Source organism: Ptychodera flava, chromosome 11 (assembly GCF_041260155.1).
Source record: "Ptychodera flava strain L36383 chromosome 11, AS_Pfla_20210202, whole genome shotgun sequence".
NCBI classification, from domain to species: domain Eukaryota; kingdom Metazoa; phylum Hemichordata; class Enteropneusta; family Ptychoderidae; genus Ptychodera; species Ptychodera flava.
In genome coordinates, this window is record NC_091938.1 from 30,685,989 (window position 1) to 30,703,148 (window position 17,160).

The 17,160-nt window shown below is 39.2% G+C and overlaps 1 protein-coding gene across 1 annotated transcript; it reads left to right on the forward strand.

Moving 5' to 3' along the window:
• Positions 1–2,535: 2,535 nt before the first annotated feature.
• Positions 2,536–10,512, forward strand: LOC139144079 (acetylcholinesterase-like). The gene is made up of 8 exons (XM_070714754.1): positions 2,536–3,319; positions 4,674–4,836; positions 5,467–5,544; positions 5,857–5,975; positions 7,133–7,300; positions 7,860–8,482; positions 9,374–9,543; positions 9,809–10,512. Exons 1-8 carry the CDS (start codon positions 2,933–2,935, stop codon positions 9,910–9,912), a joined length of 1,812 nt encoding a protein of 603 aa, XP_070570855.1. The 5' UTR covers positions 2,536–2,932; the 3' UTR covers positions 9,913–10,512.
• The last annotated feature ends 6,648 nt before the right edge of the window (positions 10,513–17,160 follow it).

Consider the following 17,160-nt stretch of genomic DNA (forward strand, 5'->3'; position numbering starts at 1 on the left):
AAATTGTTTCTCCAATACCTAAATTTGCTCAGTGACCCCCGATTTTTATTTTGAAAGAGAATGGTTGAACGTTTTCTCGAGGAAAGTTTGTGCAAAGTCTGTCACTTTCCAGGCGTTTTCATTTTCTGTGGCAAAGATTTAGAAGAACCAAGTACTAAGTGAGAGGTGAAAGACAACTGCCGATTAAATCTCCGTGTCTGGTTTTGATCCGCTTGATTGACGAGTTCTGATTGTCGTATGAAACAGTGTACTGTAATTGATAATTTTGAGCACCAATGCAGATGGTGGCACGCTTTGGTATGTTTTTTGCCTGTTTTGCCCTAGCAACTAGCAAGGAATTGCCGTTCCTAATGTTTATTGATGCAACTAGGCCAGCGTTAGGGACTGGACATAAATTACAGGGGGGGGGGCGGTGTTTTTCGAAAAAACGCTGCGTAAAAAATAGTGACCCTTCAAAAGTTCATGCACAAAATTAGTGACCCTCCCCCTTATCCGTGCTTGAAAATAAGTGACCCTCCCCTGTTACTCAATACCCCAAAAAAAACCCGCAATGTGTTAAAGACCCCCTTCTGACTTGCTATACTTTTTAAGTTGCCCTCCTGAAAGAAAGGCAAAATGTGGCCGATATTATGCGTTGTCCAAAAAATATCAAATCATATGTGTGTTATTCATGTAAATGTACTTTGCTTGAAGTGGCAGGTAAAAAGTGCATGCCTGTACAAAAAATGTAATTTTTAGATTTCATCGATAATGTTGATTCACTATACATGTAGTCGACTATAAGAAACTACGAACGTGTATTTTCCCAGTATAAAACTAGCTATATCTGTTCATATACAGATGTTCAATAACTGATATAGATATACTTGATTAGCATGGGTTGTTTACAAGTGCACATGTGAACAAGATATTTGATTTTGGAATTTCTGTCAAAAGTTGATCTACTATACATTGTAGTCTATGAAGAAACTATGAATAATTTTTTTTAAATACAAAACTTGGCAAATCTGTGTATTTATGTATGCTTGATTATTGATATTTATGTCCTTGATTAGACTAGAGTGGTTACAAGTCCATGTGTGTGCAAGAAATTTGATTTTGGAATTTCACCGAAATGTTGATTCACTATACATGGCAGTCTATGGTGAAACCTATGAATAATTTTTTTCCAATACAAAATAGGTAAATCTGTGCATTTATGTACAGTCATTATTGGTATAATGTTCATGATTAGACTAGAGTGGCTTCAAGTCAATGGTTGTGCAAGAAATTTGATTTTGGCATATCACTTAAATGTCGATTACTATACATGGCAGTCTATGATGAAACCTATGAATAATTTTTTTCCAATACAAAAATAGGAAAATCTGTGCATTTATGTACACTTGATTATTGGTATTAATGTTCATGATTAGACTAGAGTAGTTTCAAGTCAATGGTGTGCAAGAAATTTGATTTTGAATTTCACTGAAATGTCCATTCACTATACATGGCAGTCTATGATGAAACTATGAATAATTTTTTTTCCAATACAAAACTTGGTAAACCTGTGCATTTATGCACACCTAATTATTAGTATTAATATTCATGATTAGACTAGAGTGGTTTCAAGTCCATGGTTGTGCAAGAAATTTGATTTTGGAATTTCACCAAAATGTTGATTCACTATACATTGTAGGCTATGAAGAAACTACAAATAACTCATAGGTTATCTGATCCTAAATTGTTATTCAAAAGTTGTTCGACCTGAAGCTTCCAGTTGTTATTGATGACACTATGCACTATTCTGAACAGTTTGTATTCTGTCGATGTCCTCAAAAAATTAAAAAATGTACATACAGCGACATGAACGTTTGACACCGACCTATACCCAATGTATTGTCAATGGGAGAATGATGTCAAATAAGTAATCTCCCAAATTGTTATTGAAAGAGTCATTATAGGGGACAGTTATGCACAATAGTGTTGAATAAGTAGAAATCATGACAACTTAATCAATGTGGCTGCTTGGATCATCAATACATTGTTTATTATACCTGAAATTTGCGCCCAAAGGGCGCGCCGAAAATGGTAATGGCAGAAATGAAAGTGCCAGGAGGTATTTTTTCTTTTTTCAGTATTCCATAACGTGCACATGCAATTTCAGCTTTGATGCATGAAAAAAGGTGACCCTCCCCCATAGGCTTGCACAAAATTTTATGACCCTTCAAAAATGCTTGCGCGAAAAATGGCGACCCACCCCCAAAAAACACCGGCCCACCCCCCCCTGTAATTTGTGTCCAGTCCCTTATTTGCCGGACATCACGGTCCCACAACGACAGCGAAACAGTAAACATAAACAACAACACTGAATATCCTTCGATTTTATCCATCTCGTACAACATATACAACCACAGGCACTTCGATCGTCGCTTCGCGAATCCCCCAGTAATAGCGCTGATCGCAAATGACGTCACTGTTCTCCTCATTAATATGTATTTGCCCGCATTTTCCGCATAAACGACGAAAATAAAACCTGCGAGTGTTAGAATGGCTATTTAGCGTCACACTTATTCGTATGAATTGATGACTGAGACTACAAGCTGCAACAACAGCCGCGCATACAACACAAAATCTGTCCGAATTTCAGCTTTGTACGAAAGTCGCGCGCGTGCAGCTATATTTAGTAACAAACCCAAAATCGCGATCAACGCTATTACTTGTCGTATCACAGCCCGGTATCACAGGGGCTTCGCGAAGCGTCGCGAAGCGACGATCGAAGCGCCTATGATTCAAACCATTGAGTCCGATGTCCTTGACCCCGTATTGTAAACGAGGTTAGAAGACACGCTTGACCAAATCTTCAGGTATTCATGTTGGTGAATTAAGTCGTACTGAAAGCTTGAGAGAAGCAAATATTTGATCACTGTTATGGTAGACATCGAGTGCAACTATGGCTTCACAGCGTAATGTCTTTGCATTTCAAAAAGGAGTGATACTTTGTACGATTTTGGCGACGATTGCGGCACAGGATCCATCGGTTGTGACCGATAATAACGCCACTATATTTGGCGAAACTGTCGACTTCGAGTTTGCTGAATTTGCAATCCAAAAAAAAGTCGACGTGTACCGCGGTATACCGTACGCTGAACCACCGGTCGGCGACCTCCGCTTCAAGGCGCCAGTGAAGAAGGTGTTAACCGGAGTTTACAACGCTACACATTTCAGACCGATGTGTCCGCAGGTGATATTTCACGTCCCGGGAATGCAGCCTCCTTTGGAGGCACAAGACCGAAGTGAAGATTGCTTGCATTTGAATGTATTCGTTCCACAATCTTTAGTAAGTACAAGATTATTTACGTCTGGTCAGGGCGTGTCCGTTTACAGGTAAACTTCATGCACTGCAAAATAGTGTAGACAGCGGAGCAGAGGTCACGCCACTGTCCATGATTGAAAGCGCTACAAACAGCCAAGTTTCTAATGCAGTCAAGTCAATTGTTTCTTGAGAAATATCCTAGTTACTTAAATCATTTTTTTAAAATTTTGTGCAGAAATGTCTAAATGTCCTCTTTGGTCTTCTTGTCACATTTTTGCAAACAGGACGGCATCTTCTGTAAAGAAAATAGTTGAACTTGACGGTGACATTTTCCAGTAACAATTATCTATTCTAAAGTTTTAAAAGTTCAAAAAATATCGGCAGCAATATAATGGAAGTAACTGTCAGGCTTAGAAACCCCTTAAACAGTGAGGAGTGTAAATTCATAGAAGCGTAAATTCATAGAAGCGTATATTGGAACAAAAACGGGTCACAAAAGTTAAATCAAGGTCCCTCAGTGGAGGGACCGTGATAAAGGATACATGTATACATGTAAGGTAATATAGAAAAGGACGAACCTTGGCGATCAATCATGTTTTATCTCATGTTGGAATAGGTTTCCATAATTATTTCAAATTTCAACCATATGAATGAAGTTCTTCATAGTGCCGAGGTTTTGAAAATTTAAAGACACAACACAGCCCAATTACAAATCTCAGTCTAGTCATTTAAGTTGAAGGAATGCATATAATTTTTGCACTGTGACATCGGTTCTTATTCGCCATCGTCTGTGTCTTATGAAACGTCTTATAAATGAACCATCCGATGAATATCAGTATCATCGTTTTCACAAATAGTGCAATAAGATGTGTCTTCAAAGATACGTCACCCAGCCTCATCATACTCTGATACCACTTCACCAAAGCCTTTGATTAATATATTAATAAACATTGCAAAACCACGTCATCTGCGCATATAGGACCATTCATATTTTCTCCATTTTACACCTTCTTCCGACGGCCCACCTGAGGAAAATCCATGCAACGAATAATCAGTCAATTAGATGAAAATGCTTTCTTTGCGAGCACCACTACTTACAGTAAAACAGATCTTGTATTATCCGACTGGATTAGATATTAGAGACACTTTAAGCGAACAACTTTCTGAAACAGAGAGTCCAATAATTTACAAACAGTACAAACAGACATCGGCAGAACTTTTTGAAAGAAGTTAATACAACAGAAAATTTAGTCCCTGTAAATCCAAAATAAATACATACCTTTCTAAATGATTTGTTACATCGCTTTTCTTAAACATGTGAAATTTGATTAGTGCCGTAAATGATAAACGTGTTCACTATTTATCTGCTCATTGCTAGGCAACACCAGCTGCAGTGATGGTGTGGATCCATGGCGGTGGTTACGTAGACAACGCAGGACCATCAGAAAGCCTTTACGACGGTTCCGCACTGGCCAGTGTAGGCGATGTTATTGTCGTAACCATCAAGTATCGCTTAGGGGCGCTTGGCTTTCTCAGTACAAGTACGTACCATGTTTTGAGAGAGAGAGAGAGAGAGAGAGAGAGAGAGAGAGAGAGAGAGAGAGAGAGAGAGAGAGAGAGAGAGAGAGAGATTTCATGACATATGTCTCGATTGTGTGATCGATTCCCGGGGGTACTCCAATAAAAGTGATGTACGGGTATGTGCTGCCAGAATGGATCACTTTTTCACCAAAAAATCCCTAAAACATGGTCCATTTTCATCCGAAAAACCTTACCATGGGTTGAAAACAAAGCAAATGTCCCATGCTTAGGAAATCTTTCACCTGCAAGAGGATAAATGTGAAAATTCCCAAAATTTATAAAGCAAATCCCTAACAATGGGTCATATTTTTGGAATACGCATGGGTAGGTGTTTTCAACTTGGATGCCAGACACCCGTACGAAAATACCAAGAGTAAACCCCCCCCAACCTTCCAGGGGGATTGCTATCGTATCCAACGAAGAAGAAAGGCAAATTCCGCTATATGCGTACGGATTTCAGACCTATAATGCTACACATATATGCAAGAGAAAACTGACAAGCTAAAACGCTGAAATAGCTTTCTTGCAACGAGGCTTTTTGACTTCTATAATTGACGTTGTTCGGTATGACTTGGAATTCTATTCTGTAGGTGATTCGGTTTCCAGGGGCAACTACGGTATTATGGACCAGGCGATGGCACTTGAGTGGGTACAAGACAACATAGCCGGTCAGTGACATCATAGCATTAATTCTGTTTCTGTTTTGTTCAACTGGTAGGAAGGTTAACATCCACAAATGGCATAATCATAGATGCATAATCAGAATAAAATACTGTAAATCGCAAACAAATTTAACTGCGATTATATCACAGAAAAATTGAAACTAACAACAAACATAGCTGCATTGTAGACGAATTTAGGAACACTTCATCAAGACAACCGAGGCAGCAACATATTGAAACTCTGACGACAAAATACAATATTAAATTAGGGGCGTATTCCATAAAGTGATCCATATCTATCCCGACATAACTATACAGCATTTGGCGGTGATCCTGGAAATGTGACCATATTTGGTGAAAGCGCTGGTGCCGGAAGTGTTGGTGTTCATTTAATATCGCCGAAGAGCAACGGGTTGTTTGCAAGGGCCATCACTCAGGTAAATGGACAATATTATCTAGAACTATTGGAGGCAGTTGGTATTCTACTTGGTGCGAAAATGTACATACTGTACAAGTGTAGGCACATCCAGAATAATAAAGACACCTTAAATCGGTACCATGTTTTAAAACGATCTCTGAAATGTTATACTCTTCCATTTTAAGGATGTATTTCTCACACGGACCTCTGATAAGAAAACTCAGCTGATTTGAGGCGATTCAAGATAGTGTCCTGTGCAATTGTCGCATGATAAAATAGTCTAAATACCAATCAGTCAGTTTTCATCCATTTCGTCACGTGTCCGTCCGAGCGATTGTCCGTCCCTCTATATCCAGTAGAATCTCCCTTACTTTAGGCCTATATAGAAACCGTAGAGAGTTGTTATCACCATGTATCTCCGACTCTGCAAATATTAACATCTTGACATAACGATCGATGTCTTTAAGAGGATCATGCTTTCAACTTTTAGAGATATTTGTCATTACATTCACGATTATAAAATGAAGCTAAAAGATGGTCTCTTGACCAACTGAGATCAAAACCATGTAGTTAGATGCAAAAAGAAATTTTACTTTACTTCAATTATGCAGCGGGCTACGATATAGAAAGAAAAGCAGTGTATAATCTGCTTCAGTTTCTCGAACCCATATTTAATGTAAAGAGTTCCTGGACTAATGCCTTACCTTTGGCCTTAAATCCGAATATGACGTGGTGCTTGTAATCCAGAGTGGCAGAGCGCCCTCAAACGGATGAAACTTTGTTTCGCATATCATTCCATTTAGGATGTATTGATGATTATGCTGTTGCTAACATGACACACTATTGTCACAAGGTCTGTAATTTACTCCAGGGCTGATAGAGTCGGTGATGCAGTGGCTTCTAGAGAAACGTTTGCTTTTAATTATGAGATGTGCAATATTTTAGCAGCTTAGGGTACTGTGGGAAGGCTTTTAATAAGAAGTGGATGGAAACCGAAACATCGAAAGTTCGAAATTGTGAAAGTTCTACTGAGCTGCTGAGTAAAATATTATTCTAACGACGAATCGAAAAGAAGAAATCGCACATGACCGCCGTAAAACTGAAAGAACCAGGGCACGCTTCTAAGTTGTTTTCTTGATTCGTCAAATGTGTGCATGGTACGTTAATTCTTTGCAGAGTGGGACAGCCATTAGCCCGACACTTCTTGAAACGGATTTTGAGCAGATGAATGCACGTGCTCACGCCTTAGGTTCTCTTGTCAACTGTGACGTGGGAGGAAGTGAAAAACTGGTAGAATGTTTGCGTGACGTAGGAGTAGAAGATTTGGTTCGTGCCCAGGGACAGGTATGTAGTCTGTAAAAATTCGATAATGTCGTAGGGGTAAAACCCTGGCATGAATAATAAATTAAAAAGTCCCATAGCCAAAAGGAACAATACAATAACTTATAGTGTCCTAACAACCACAGTATGGTTAACGAAGTAGTTTTTGTAAGTCCTCAGTACTACCGGATTGAATTCATTGGCATACGTCAGCCGAATCTTTGATGACGTCATTTGAAAAGTGGTCAAGTGCTCATAGACAAACGTGTCGGTTGCGCATGTGTATATGTGTGTAAATGAAACGGACTAAAAGGTAAAAATGTGAACTAGAAATCTTTGCAGTGCCCAAAACTTTTATCAACCACTTCAATGATTTTACAACTTAAAGAAATTACTTGGTTAATTCCCCATTAATTTGTCCTTATCAACTTCAAAGACTGGCTGGGAAGGAAATTTACTGCCGCCATATTATTGCTTGCAGAACATCATCAGATGCCAACGGTCACATTTTTTGTCCAAAGTAAATTTAAATATGCACTCTTTTATGAATTGGAAGACGTACATTTTTTTTCTCGCATTTAAGGTCACCGGCATCGTTGGGGACAATGAAAGAGCTTTTCTACCAGTGGTTGACGGCGACATCATACCGAAGAATCCTGCAGACATTTTAAAGGACGGGTCTTTCAACAGAGTGGACGCTATGTTCGGTGCCAATGGTGATGAAGGAATGTACCAGGTGTACCTTGCTCATCGTGAGTGGGCCAATCAAACGGATCCTTACGTCAGCAAAGAAGAGTTTGAGGCTCTGCTCCAAGCTCGCTTGTACAACTACGGTCAGCTTGAAAACGAGGTTCTGATGGAATCAATCTATTTCATGTACACTGACTGGGAGACAGCGCCAAATCCAAATGCAAATTACCGCCATGGCTTCAGTCAAGCCTTTGGAGATGAAATGTTCGTGTGTCCGACGGAAACTTACGCTCGCGCATATGCAAATTCAGGAGCAACTGTTTATCGTTATCACTTCACCCATTGGCCCTCTAAGTCGTTCTTTGGGATCACGTGGTCTGGTGCTACTCACGCCGAAGATTTGCCGTATGTATTTTGCTGGCATTGCTTTCCTCGTCTCAATTGGAACTTAACTGACACAGAAGCGAAGTTGACCATGAACATTATCAAGTACTGGACAAATTTTGCCAAGAGCAGGTAAGGCGATTCAGACACTGCTACAAACACTAACTGTTTGTATGAGAGTAGGCTGTTGAGGAAGTGTGCCCCTCGAAAGTGAGAGAAACTTTTACTAGAAATTTCCTCAGGGAATCTTCCGACCATTCTCGTTCAAAATCAAGAACAAAGACCAGTGGTCACAGAGCAAATTTTGGTACCACAGAAACAAATACCCAAGATCTACCGATATTTGAAATTCAAAAGGCCGCCACCCCTGTGTTAACTCTACGGAAAAAAAAATTGAATATTTAAAATTTAAGACGGTGGAAATTTTTCTCACACCAATAGCTTTAAAATGAGCCCCCTACAAGTGGTAGATCAGACAAGAATTGTAGAAATTTGAGAGTCGACTCTATGTCCCCGAGGCGCATCCTACCTTAAAGATCTCCGACTTTGCCGAGAAAATTGTCAATTGTTTGTCATCCTTTCAGCTGCACGCCATGAATTAACATGGCTTACATGTAAATTTTAAAACAAAACATCGTATCATCTTGAAGGTTATCATTTCAAAACGAAAACGCAATTAGTTGATGGAATCACTGATGTGTACATATAGGTACATGCATTCCGCGTAAAAAGGCGCAGAAAATGTGTTTGATGGCCTAAATGAGAAGAGAGAAATTGCAAGTGCGAGTGTCAAGCATCGCAAAATATAATTATGTTCCTTGGTTGGTGTTTTTGATATCCCATAAAATTTCCAGGAAATATTTTCCTATAATTTCACTATTTTCTTACTGTCGCCCTCTTTGTCAAACTCCGTACTATAAAGATACCAGCCTTAAAGATGTGGACGAAATACATCGCGTGCAAAATGTTCTCTGAATCAGTTTTATTTTAATTTTAATTTTTGAATATTTGATGTTCCAACAGAAATCCTAATATACCAGACACAGAAAATACACGCACTGACTGGACGGAGTTCATTATGCCAAACATGACGTATTTGGAGCTATCCACCGAATCAAAGATGGCGGCCGCTGTGAGGGCAACTGAGTGTGCATTCTGGAACGATTTCTTTCCTCAACTCAAAGCACTTACTGGTGAGGTTCAATGTTTGTAGAACTTTAAAACAATCCACGATCTTTCGAATAGCAAAAATAATATAAAGAAAAATTGCGGATCGTTATAGGGAATAAAGTCAATGGATGGATCTGGTGAGCCTATTTTTATTGCCATTGGTCGTATTAAGTCCTAATGGTTCTTATACATCATATATTAGAGCAGATTTTTCTTTGAAGTAAATATATTGAATATCAATCGAAATAATAGACTTTTAAATAAAGTACTTGTTTTTCTTCCCACCAGATGTGGATGTACAACCCACCAAGCACACTTCGAAAGCATCGTCCGTTTGTATGGGAACAGCATCGCTCGTCCTCTTGTCACTGATGGTGGCTATATCAATGTAAGGGGTATGATGATGCCGTGGGATTTTATGGCAACTTCTAATTGAATTAGGACGTTTGTGCTTCCAAATCGATCATGGCTGCAAACTATTAGTATCTGGCATGTTCTCCAAGGACCTTATAAAACCTGAATAATACCAGATTCTGTATGAAAATACACAATGACTATAGAATAACATACACTGGAACAATTCATGATGGATACCACAAAATATTGAGTTTCCACAGGGTCTTTATGCACTGAGATGCAGTTTTGTTCTACAGACTGTCTGCGCATGTGAACAATTCATAGATAAATGTGCATTGTAGGGGTGGTCTATTTCGTATTTGGGGGTGGGGTGCGGGTAGGGCCACTCCGATTCCTAAACGGGTACTGAACAATTTATAAAAATTCTAAAATTGCACAACTACGTCCATGCAGTTCTTGGAAACCATAATAAACACACCATCAGCTCTTACCAAGTATTGCCGTTAACAAGAGGTGTCTTAAATTGTTGTCGCACTTCAGTTAATTTTTAAAGTAACACACCTCCTTAAATCTTTACGTTAATCTTACTTTTATGTGTTTTGTACGAAGCAAAATAAAACTAACGCATGTGAAAATCGTAATGTAGTAATATGAATTTATTAATGCCCTCATTTCTTATCATTTCCTTTTTCCTTGGCATCACCACCATAAACATCACAGTTCATATCATCAAGGAATGAAAAATTCACAGATTATAAGTAGCGTGATGAGCATCGACCCGAAAAATCAGAAACACTTCTTGTTAGAAATGAAGCATTTGTTTCCACACAAATCACTTCTGAAGTAGTAGAAGGAAATCTCCTGTTATAATATTATGTGAAATGCTACCTAGAGCACATTCAAGGAAGTGCACTTCTTGTCGAAGCTAACCGTTAGCTTTGTTGGTTTGTGTACCATTTGTGATCGTACTGACTTTGTCCTTTGTAAACTGAGGTACTCAGTCTGTTGGGAACACCACAAAGGGTCTTCATATGGTTTAATAACTGGGTTTATGTAGAGCGGCTCGGATCATCCGTTCGTTTACCTAATTCTCTGCTCTCACGTCGTACACTATCTTCTAAGATTATCCACCTGTATTCACCTGTATTCTACATGAATTCAACAGAAAATGTAAATCACATACTAGAAATTTTGATTTTAATGTTTTCCCTCGTTTTTTGATGTCTTTGCCCTAAGCATTGTGACGCAAGGGAAATAAAGTACGTCACTTTTGGAGAGCTATGAGTCGGCAAATGTTTGCTCAGCCTATCCAGGTACCATTAAAGTGTCAACACAATGTATAAAACCACTGTGTTGCTGAATAACCGAAAGAGTGAGGGCGCTGTTAAAGGCGCGTCCGGATATACTGTCTCGTTTCCCGTTCCCATCAGAGCGGAGGAAACTTTTAAATACGTCACGTGTCAGGGCACAATCTATGACTTAGTAATGTTCACACTTTCAATTTTTTTAAATTTTTATAGTAAAAATCCTTCACACGTATCGTTGAAACTGGGCTCTCTAGCTTCCACATATTGAAATGCTGTCAAGGAAGTTTCGTCAGTTTTCTGTGTTCCTTTGTTTCAATATCTCCATAAGTCGTTTGCTTTGCCTACCTTCTGGGCTGAGTGATGTACATTAATACCTCAATACATGAACATTTACCCGAGAGCAAGTTGCCATCTGTCTAACCCTTGGAAGGGCGGGTGGCCGCTGCGGCACCTACATATTCATGTAATAATGTATTATTACATGCCTCGCCCAGGACATGGTTACCAAAAAACTTGCTTTCCGTCTACAGTTGTACAATAACAACAGTACTGACTCCGTGACCACATTTATCTTCTTGACGTCACGGCTGACACTGCAGCAGACGAACTCAACGATGACCAAGACCGCACCAGCAACTTGACAAACTTTTCCTGAGGCTGTCTTTTGCCAAGTTAAGAGACATATTCAAAGTTTGTGTGATATGTTTGATAGCGAGTATGTGAGTTTGAGTGCTTTATGAACTCTAAAACGTGTGGAGAGCAGTCGCAGTGGGAACTTAGTATGGTTATTGGGATTTGGCCGAGCGGTTTCGCCCTTGACGTTTTTGTTAGGTTACTAGGTGCCTTACGATGTCAGTTCGAATCCAATCCAAAATTTACTGTATTTAAGACCAATTTTCGATACACGATGTCGCAAGTAAAGCTTTCATTTCACCGAGCTCACCTCGCATCTGATGTTATAAATTCTGACGAACACGATGGAAGACGACGCATGTTCGTTGAAAAAAGCACAATGTTTTCCAAGTCAGTAGCGACTACATGCCAAGATTCCCCGGCACAAACGCTGTAGGTTTGAAATCATTTCCATATGAAAAGATACTTTACTTGAGGTGTGAACTGACTGTCAATCGGTGATTGCTCTACGAATATCACCGGTGATGTCATATTCATAAACATTGTGATCTTTTGTTCTACTTGATCGGTAGTTTATTTACTCTCTGGGGAGTCATAAGCCGTTAATTCGGTAATGCGGAATTTTTCCGCTCTCAGGGGATTAGTCTACCTGCATGGTTTGTGCCGGCCAATCCCCTCATGTATTCGTTTTATCGGACTAATTAATCACAGGTGAAATGCCTTGTAAGGGTTACCTGCTCGACAAATTTCCCAGATGTCCCTAGTATTATATGCACTGCAAGTTGCGAAATCCGAGCGCCAAGATTTAGGCACGTGCGCATGTGCACTTTGAGTAATAATATGACGCATTATAATAAGTCGGCAACATACTATTTATGAGTGGGCTTTTTCGATAACTTTAAATAAACATCGCAGTACATTTGTAAAATGTTAAACTATTATCATGACATTATATCTAATATTGAAACAGAGTTGGTTGAAAGTTTGAAAATTCATGTTTGGATATTTTGAAGTCTACACTTCCAACTTTCAATGTCTGTCTCAGCAGAAACAAATTGAGTTCAGAATGAGCTGAGAGAGAGAGAGAGAGAGAGAGAGAGAGAGAGAGAGAGAGAGAGAGAGAGAGAGAGAGAGAGAGAGAGAGAGAGAGAGAGAGAGAGAGAGAGAGAGAGAGAGAGAGAGAGAGAGAGAGTCAGAAAGATGCAGGCGCAGATATCTGACGCGAACAGATACAGACAAAGACAAACAGACAGATCCCAAACAGAACAATTCTCGTTCACTAAGTACCTGATATCATGATATCATATCTAACAAAACAATTTTCTTGTTATGGAAATACCTGCATAGTGACGCAATGTTCGACAGGGGCCTTGTTACCAAATATAAACTCCAGGCTGAACATACCACTGTCTTGCTTTCTGCTATACGGATGTGGAGACAGAGACAAAAGATAAAGTAATTGTATCTGTTTTGAATTGAATGGTTCATACTGGAAGATTTGTTGCTGGATACAATGTACTATGTACTATGTACTAACAGTTCTCTTTCTTCGCCTGCTTGGTTACAGTGATAAAAATAGAAATGTCTCTATCCATTCCACGTCAGTCGGTTTTAGTTCAGCATTGTCTCGAAGATTTATCATCCACTGGGTCTTCGCTGACATCATGAAATGACAAGGGAGGTTACCAAGGTAAAAGGTTTCACTGCAGTGTCATCCGGAGAGGCGTAGCAATAACTGATAGGTTTGATTATCCTTGCGTCAATAGCATTTATGCCAACTCCTGGTATGTAAACGCTGTCGGCTATGAGAGTTATCGATGCTATTGTAACAACAGTGACGTACTCTTTAACATCTGACACAAGCTAGCCATAATAAATGTCATTCTCTTCAAAGCCAATCAAGCGATGAGAACTGGCCAGTCACAACTAGAGTCAAATAGATACCCTGGCTGAAAACAAAAAACAAAAAACAAAAACAAACAAACAGTTTTCGACTCTGAGGGAGTAGCTGTCACGACTTAAGGCTGTATTTCTGCTAAATTGGGAAACATGACGAAATGCTGCTTGTTTGTTAACATTATATTTTTAAAGAGTAGTTATCGTGTGGGTTCAAAAGGGCTCATATTTTAGGGCAAAACGTATTGTGTCGGAAATGTAAAGTCTGTTGTTTGTGTCCTGTATTCATGGATACCAGTATTGTGTTTGTTAATAACACGTCAGTTAAGACCCGGTAAAGACATGTCTTTTCTGTTCTATTTGGTGTACGGTGGTCGGTTGGGAACTTTTACATCGTTATATTTCGCCGGCCGAAATCCAAAGAAACAAGAACAAGTTGATGCAGCATTTTTCGAAATGCATAAACCAAATTTAGAGTTGGAGGCCATGTATTGGTTGAATTTATGGAAAGATGTTTTCCTTGCCTAAACTGCAATAACAACTCATATTTGTAAAATTTTGTGTTCATGTGAAGGAAAATTTATACCGTAAATCTAATTACTATGAATTGAATTATATCGATATGAACGAACATGCATGTTATATACTATGGCAGACAATGATAACCATGGTCCAATCTTGCTGAAGTAGTTTTCGATTCGTCACAGACTTAATGTTACCGGCGAGTTTAGAGTCTCGAATGTGTACTACGCAGGGCAAGAGTGCAGCTGACGGCCTGAGGGCATTTCTTTTTCGGTGAACAACAAATGTTCACAACAAATGCGGGCATCCGGTTCTATTAAACGTCAGAGGAATACAAATCATTTGAGAGGTGACACTTTGAGTTGCAAGAATTCCGGATAGGTTGCTGTACCAAAACGGGACTTCAGTAACCCAGAGAGTAGAGGATAGTGCTCAGTGTTGAATCAGGTGCGTAGAAACGAACATCAACGTGTCTTCCCGACAAAGCATCAAAAGAAGTAAATTTGGTCATTTTTGTTACTGTAATGTCTCGTTGGCGTCTCCTAAAATGAGTGGTACACAGACGATGAATGGAATTTTTGTACAAAATTTCTGATCATTAATCCTTTTCCTGTCAGACAGTATCACTTCCCCATCTGCCTTGAGTCAGTAAAAAGCGGTATGAAGACAAAACCATACGTATTTTCACACACTTACCTTGGCCTGTTATAGCAGCTTTAATACGAAAAAATCATGTTTACTATATCTATGTTTACAGGGGCCTTCAAATGTTTAACTTTTGTCAAAATGCACCTTCTTGGACATGTTATGCTTCACTAGTCTTGACCTGGCGGTGACATGTGAACTTGGCAGGATAACTGACGAATGGTATATCATATATGGAATGTGAAAATGGACACAGAGTGATACTGATTCTCGAGCCTTGCTGTATCCACCAACATCATCGTCGTCATCGTTGTCATCAATAGCCACCATTCCTCCCTCTTCTCCCCTCCCCCCTCAAAATCAACACCATCGTCATAACCAATTATAACCGCCACCATTATCGTTTCAATTATGTTTCGTTACGCTTTGAATCATGATTTGAATAACATGATCTTTAGTCTGATACTGACCTCACTGTTATAAAAGTTCTATTTTAAATCATTACGAATGATGTTGAACTACCATTGTGAATAAATAATGCTACATATTTCCTAAACACCGTGACGAGAAAATGACTCATGAAATGTCAGGCCTGATCCTGGCACTGAGCCAAGCCGCCTTTTACCATTATTTGAAGAAATATCGCGAACGAGATGGTGAACACATCCATCAACAGCTGTGCGCAACTTTCTGCAAACATTAGATAACATTGTTCTAGCCAAATTAACATTACCTACGTTGAAATGAATATGCCACTGAATGTGTAATGAAGTAAATTTCGACAATTCTGAGACCATTTTGATATACTATGATGGTGGAAAGCGATAGTAAGTGCTGTAAACAAACCGTCGAACGCAACGCATATAATCACAACGATGAGAAGACGTTCATGCCAAAACTTCCCAGTCGCGCGCCAATAGAAGAGCTGCAGAAGCGGTCGATCGGCATGTGTGTATCAAAGCTGTTGTTTGTTTGTTTGTTTGTTGTTTGTTGAATAGCACATGTACGCCCTACAGCGTCTTTGAGAAGGAACCGTACATGCTCAGCACATTTGAACCGACGCTTGCACGGATCTTGCACACACTGTTCTCTGTTCTTGTGTAGAGTGAAGTGGGCGAATCAACAACGTATCAGTCATTCATTTTTACGGTGGAGAGGCACTTTGACCTGAGACATATCAGGTAGGCGACTTATAAAATAATATTAAATTGGATGCATTTATGACTTTTGGCAAAATATTTCAGTGTGCAGAGGAAACTGGGTCACCGTTTATGACTAATCGATGTTATTTCCGAACTCCCAGTATTTTTACCTGCGATCTTACGTCACATAAGATAAAGTTTTTTAAGATGTATACAGTGTGGCATTCTTGAAATGTATTCAACGCCGTCAAAAAGACGTCCTATTCATACTGAAGACGATTCACAAAACATTTAATGATAATCTAAGAGAAAGTAAATTAAGTCGATATTTTGCGTCAGATGACAAAATGTATATCAGTATTTGCAAATATTTGATAAATGTATGATAATATGAACATATTCCTATTATATCAGATCATTCATATTATAACATATTCATATCATACCTCCGCTGTGATATATGATATAAAGTTACATGGCCAATGACACATTTTCACCTGGTCTTGAATGATTCCATAGAAAACTCCACATGCCTATGACGTAAGCTCCCGTGTTGCTGATAGAAAACAGTCAATATCTTTGAGTCAAAACTAGTGTATGAAGGTAATCAGAAACACGCACCCAGAAGAACAAAATTCGTGTCTATCGGAGAAATGAATACGTAGTCTGGCAGCCATTTTCAAATTTGACTGAAATATGTACAAAAGTATAAGATTGGAGATGATATCACAATTTGGACAAATCTGAGTGAGATAGTCGCAGGGCAGCGGTCTATCACCACCACATCGAATCTATGCCTTCATCACATGACTTTTGGAGTTTAACTCGACCTAGTGGAAAATGACTAAAATTTGCGTGAGTGTCTTCAACAGCTCAGAATTCCATAGAACAAACCCAAAGCTTAATTCTTTAAAAAGTGTAGTCTTTGGTAATCAGATGAATGGTACGTCTTGCCGACAGTGTAGTGCCTTCGATACCCAACAAGCAACTTGAGGCGTTCGTCGAGCGTTGCATACATTGTGACCGCCTATCGTCTTGATTTTTGACTCCCCGCAAATGTGTTGATTTTAAGAGAAAGCCCGACCTTTCAATATGTAAATTAGGCAAGCGTCATGCTTGTCTGATGAGAAACATTCAT

What these genes read in the sequence shown, in the direction of transcription:
- LOC139144079 (XM_070714754.1), top strand. Translation starts at nt 2,933, where the DNA reads ATGGCTTCACAGCGTAATGTCTTTGCATTTCAAAAAGGAGTGATACTT. An exon ending in TATTCGTTCCACAATCTTTA is followed by an intron (nt 3,320 to 4,673) that starts GTAAGTACAAGA and finishes GCTCATTGCTAG; the next exon opens with GCAACACCAGCTGCAGTGAT. An exon ending in ACAAATTTTGCCAAGAGCAG is followed by an intron (nt 8,483 to 9,373) that starts GTAAGGCGATTC and finishes ATGTTCCAACAG; the next exon opens with AAATCCTAATATACCAGACA.